The 4366-nt window shown below is 52.9% G+C and overlaps 1 protein-coding gene across 1 annotated transcript in view; it reads right to left on the minus strand.

Moving 5' to 3' along the window:
- Window positions 1-605: 605 nt before the first annotated feature.
- Window positions 606-4366, minus strand: part of LOC111667234 (uncharacterized) — an 18351-nt gene continuing 14590 nt past the window's right edge. The window contains exons 6-11 of the mRNA XM_087178398.1: window positions 3080-3820; window positions 2923-2980; window positions 2521-2842; window positions 2283-2443; window positions 1542-1721; window positions 606-1160 (exon numbers count right to left, since the gene is read on the minus strand). Coding sequence (XP_087034524.1) covers window positions 1003-1160; window positions 1542-1721; window positions 2283-2443; window positions 2521-2842; window positions 2923-2980; window positions 3080-3820 — 1620 coding nt within the window. The 3' untranslated portion in view covers window positions 606-1002. The remainder of the gene's footprint in view (window positions 1161-1541; window positions 1722-2282; window positions 2444-2520; window positions 2843-2922; window positions 2981-3079; window positions 3821-4366) is intronic.

Here is a 4366-nt window from a genome sequence, read left to right on the forward strand (position 1 = left end):
GTCTGGGACTTTTGATTTGACACTTTCCTCCACTTCAAAATAATGTTGGTTGAGATCTGATGAAAGCAGATAATGAACTCATCATGTGATCAGATAACACCGCACACTGAGCTCTGTGTCTATACTGTCAGTCTTTTCTCTTGTAATGCTAATGTTAGCGTTAGCTCCTTTCATGCTTGTTTGTTTACCATTCTTATTTCCTGTTTTTACACTTCTGGGGCGACCCTTGGTAACCCCATGTTTAATGTCAGAAATAATCTGCAGAATAAATGTCTGGTAGAGACTCATGTCCTCGATGGTTTGAACCAGTATCACCACAAACAGCTGACATGACGCATGACTTCATGTCAGTGAGTAAAGCTGTTCAACAGAACACAAATCATTAATAATGAAGGAGTTCATTAGTTTAACGAGCTTCATCCACTCAGTAAAAATAACTGATCTGTTAATAAAGACATATTGTTACTGATGACACCTGCAGTAACTTCGCTGTTCTAACTGGGTCACTGTAACCCTCCTGATCTAAAACACTGTACAGTGACTTTATGCTAAGCTAAGCTAAAATCATCCTGGCCGGTCTGAGTGGTCCACATGTGGCGCCGTGGTAACGATTTGAAGTGTGAATCTTTATTGTCCACCTCAGTGGAGTCGGTGAAGACACAAAAACATAGAAATCTTTTACAAAAACAAGCTGAGGACAAAAGTGGACTGTGAAATAAAAGAGACGTGATGCTTCTCTACAGTATTTTACATTAAAATAATCCTGTGCTTCAGAGAGGTGGAGACACCAGATACCTGTCCCCTCAGGTGAGTCACTGTGGACCAATCACAAACCACCATTCTTCACAGCAGCAGCAAAGATCTCAATGTGTCACATGACCAAAAGTCTGTCTGAGGGTCCGTCAGGATCTGCTTTCAGGATCTGCGCTTGGTCTCGTGTCTGAGGAGGACCAGCAGGAGCCGACTGGAGGAGGAGCTTCACAGGAGGCGTCTTCCTCAGGACTACCGGCCCCGGCCACCCCCCCTCGGTGCTCCTCTGGGAGCTGGTCCTCCTCTCCTGGGGCCCAATCCTGGCCCGGGTCCTCCTCCAGGACCCCAGACGCCTCGTCCGCCTCGAACAGAAGGACCATAACCCCCGTCCTCCCTCTGGGGTGGACGACCTGCAGGAGACGGAGCGGAGCTGAGTTCATGTTTAATATATGAAAATCACATGACCACGTTCACCACCATCAACGTGAGATGTTTATAAATAAAGAGAAAAATATACATTATTGAATCTATATGTATGTATATATATATATATGTGAGCTGTGTCTGTTTCATTTAGACTTGGGACATTTTCATTTTTACTAAATAATTTTTTGACGTCTTTGAGAGCGACGTTGGTTTGTTGATATATTTACAAAAAGTAAATCTAGAGAAGAGGATCAGCAACATGTGAACATTTTAAAAAAAAAACCTCAGACATCTGAGGGCTCGTCCTCTGAGGAGCAGGAGGACACTGGACGAGGCTTTGTCTGTATATGTCCCGTTAGTTTTACCTCCGTCAGCTCCGGGGGACTCCCGCTCTCGGGGGTCTCCGGTTCCCGGTCCGTCCTGCCACGGACGCTTCCTGGGGGGCAGAGACGCCATGTCCATCCCCTGCAGGGAGGACGAGCGCTCGCGACCGGCTGGAGATGTCCCATCATGCATCTGCTGACCATCCCGATAGCCGTCGTGACCTACAGACAGGAAGACGAGGAAAGATCCGCCACAATAAGAGTCTGAGGATGAGGAAGAGTTCATTTCACTTACAAAGTGTTTTAGATGATATGAAGAGTGTGAGAGCAGAAGGTGACAGGGCTGATGGGAAATGCAGTCTGGCTGTGGGCTCCTTGACAGAAACATCCAGCTGTGAAAGTGACTCCCACATTCCTGTGAAGCTAACGGTAGCATTAGCAGTCTAGAGTACAGCATCAAACTTCTTCCTTCACTCACTAACATCTGTCTCCAGATGTGAAACAAACACCAGTGTTAGCTCTACTGAAGTTAGCATGCTAACAGCTAGCTCTCTGTCCCTGTGGCCTGCAGCTGCTCAGAGGACGTGTTACAACCTCTGGGATTATAAACATAAAGATGGCTGAAGCTCTGATCAGGTGACCTCCCCCTCCTCCCAGCAGGAGGCGCTGCTCAACTGTTACTGATCAAAACTGACAGTCAACACTTTCCTTTGATCTCTGACTTCCTACAATCACAAGACAACCAGTGTGACCAGTGTGGACTGAGGTGGACCAACGCCTCACCTCCTCCTCTGGGGGGTCCTCCTCCTCGGGGCGGCCTCCCTCTGCCTCCGTTGTCCCAGCCTCGGCCCAAGTCCTCGGGGCCGTCGAAGCCCTCCTCCTGGCCTCCGTACTCGTCGGCGTACCCTCGAGCTCCGGGCCGGCCGGGGCCTCCTCCTCTGAACCTGAAACAGAGTCCAGAATCCAGTTCAGCCCAGACCTCAGAGTCCACAGACCTCAGAGTGAAGAGAGACCCTCTGACCTGTCGTCCCTCCGTCCTCTAAACTCTCCTCCGCTGAACCTCTCGTCAGGGCCCCAGTTCCCTCCGCTCCCTCCTCCTCCTCGGTGGCCCCCCCCCCTGTGGCCCCCTCCCCCCTGGTATCCTGGTCCAGGTCCTGGTCTCCAGCCCTCCTCTCCTCTGCCGTGAAAGTCCTGGCCTCCATCAAAGTCCTGCGGTCCACGTCGACCCTGCTGGTTGTCCCCCCAGTAAGGCCCCGAGCCCTGGTCTGGTCCCCCGGGGCCTCCAGGACCCTGGCGGTCTGGGGGGCCCATGTGGTGGTTTGGTGGTGGCCCCCGAGGGTCTCCTAGATGAGAAGAGTCAGAGTAGACAGAGTCAGGACTGAGGACCAAACCCCGGATCAGTCAGACCAGTATCGTGTCTTACCTTTGCTGTTGGGCCCCTGCGGCCCCATCCCATGCATCATGGGCCCCGAGTTCTGGCCCTGTGGAGACAGAATCAGGACTCATCAACTTGCACCTTACACCTGATCGTGGACCAGTCAGAGCGCAGATCACGGTACAGAGGAATCACAGGAACTCACCTGGTGCTGCATGTATGGGGGCCCCTGCATGTTACCATGGGGTCCTTGCATGTTTCCTGGGGGCCCCTGCATGTTACCATGTGGTCCTTGCATGTTTCCTGGGGGGCCCTGCATATTTCCTGGAGGTCCATGCATCCCTCCTGGGGGCCCCTGCATGTTGCCCATCCCATAGTTGTTTGGCATGTTGCTGTGTGTCCTGGGTGGGGGCCCCATCATCCCACCCTGCATAGGACCCTGGGGGCCCATCATGTTCCCTTGAGGTGGCATCATGCCCCCCTGAGGTGGGGGCCCCTGAGGATCCCTTGGACCCATTCCTCGAGGAGGAGGGCCCATCATCCCACCAGGGGGCCCCTGCATCCCTCTGGGTCCAGGACCCATACCGTGAGGCCCTTGGGGGCCCATGTTTCTGGGGGGGCCAGGATGTCTCTGCATACCTTGGGGTCCTTGCATGTCTGGTCCCATCATGCCCTGAGGGGGCCCCTGGTGAGGCTGAGGTCCTGAGGGTGGCCCCATCTGTCCAGGGGGCATGAAGGGTGGCTGCATGCCTCCAGGGCCCATGGGGGGCCCCATGTTGTTGGGCATCTGCTGAGGAGGCATGTTCGGGGGAAAGCCCTGCTGACCCGGCGGCATCGGGGCCCCAGGACCTCCAGGGCCAGGGAAGGGGGGCAGAGGGCCCTGCCCCTGTGGGGGCCCCATGTTCCCATCTGTGCTCATCTGGTTCATCCGGTCAATCTTCATCTGCTGCAGGAGACAGAGACCAGACTCTACTGAGACTGAGACTCTACTGAGACTGAGACTCTACTGAGACTGACACTCTACTGAGACTGAGACTCTACTGACACTCTACTGAGACTGAGACTCTACTGACACTCTACTGAGACTGAGACTCTACTGACACTGAGACTCTACTGACACTCTACTGACACTGAGACTCTACTGACACTCTACTGAGACTCTACTGACACTCTACTGAGACTCTACTGACACTGAGACTCTACTGAGACTGAGACTCTACTGAGACTCTACTGACACTCAGACTCTACTGAGACTCTACTGACACTGAGACTCTACTGAGACTGAGACTCTACTGAGACTCTACTGACACTGAGACTCTACTGAGACTGAGACTCTACTGAGACTCTACTGACACTCTACTGAGACTCTACTGAGACTCTACTGAGACTCTACTGACACTGAGACTCTACTGAGACTCTACTGACACTCTACTGAGACTCTACTGACACTCTACTGAGACTCTACTGAGACTGAGACTCTACTGACACTCTA

This window comes from Seriola lalandi, unplaced genomic scaffold (assembly GCF_002814215.2).
Source record: "Seriola lalandi dorsalis isolate HSWRI2012SDOR001 ecotype SW California unplaced genomic scaffold, Sedor1 jcf7180002054686, whole genome shotgun sequence".
NCBI classification, from domain to species: Eukaryota; Metazoa; Chordata; class Actinopteri; order Carangiformes; family Carangidae; genus Seriola; species Seriola lalandi.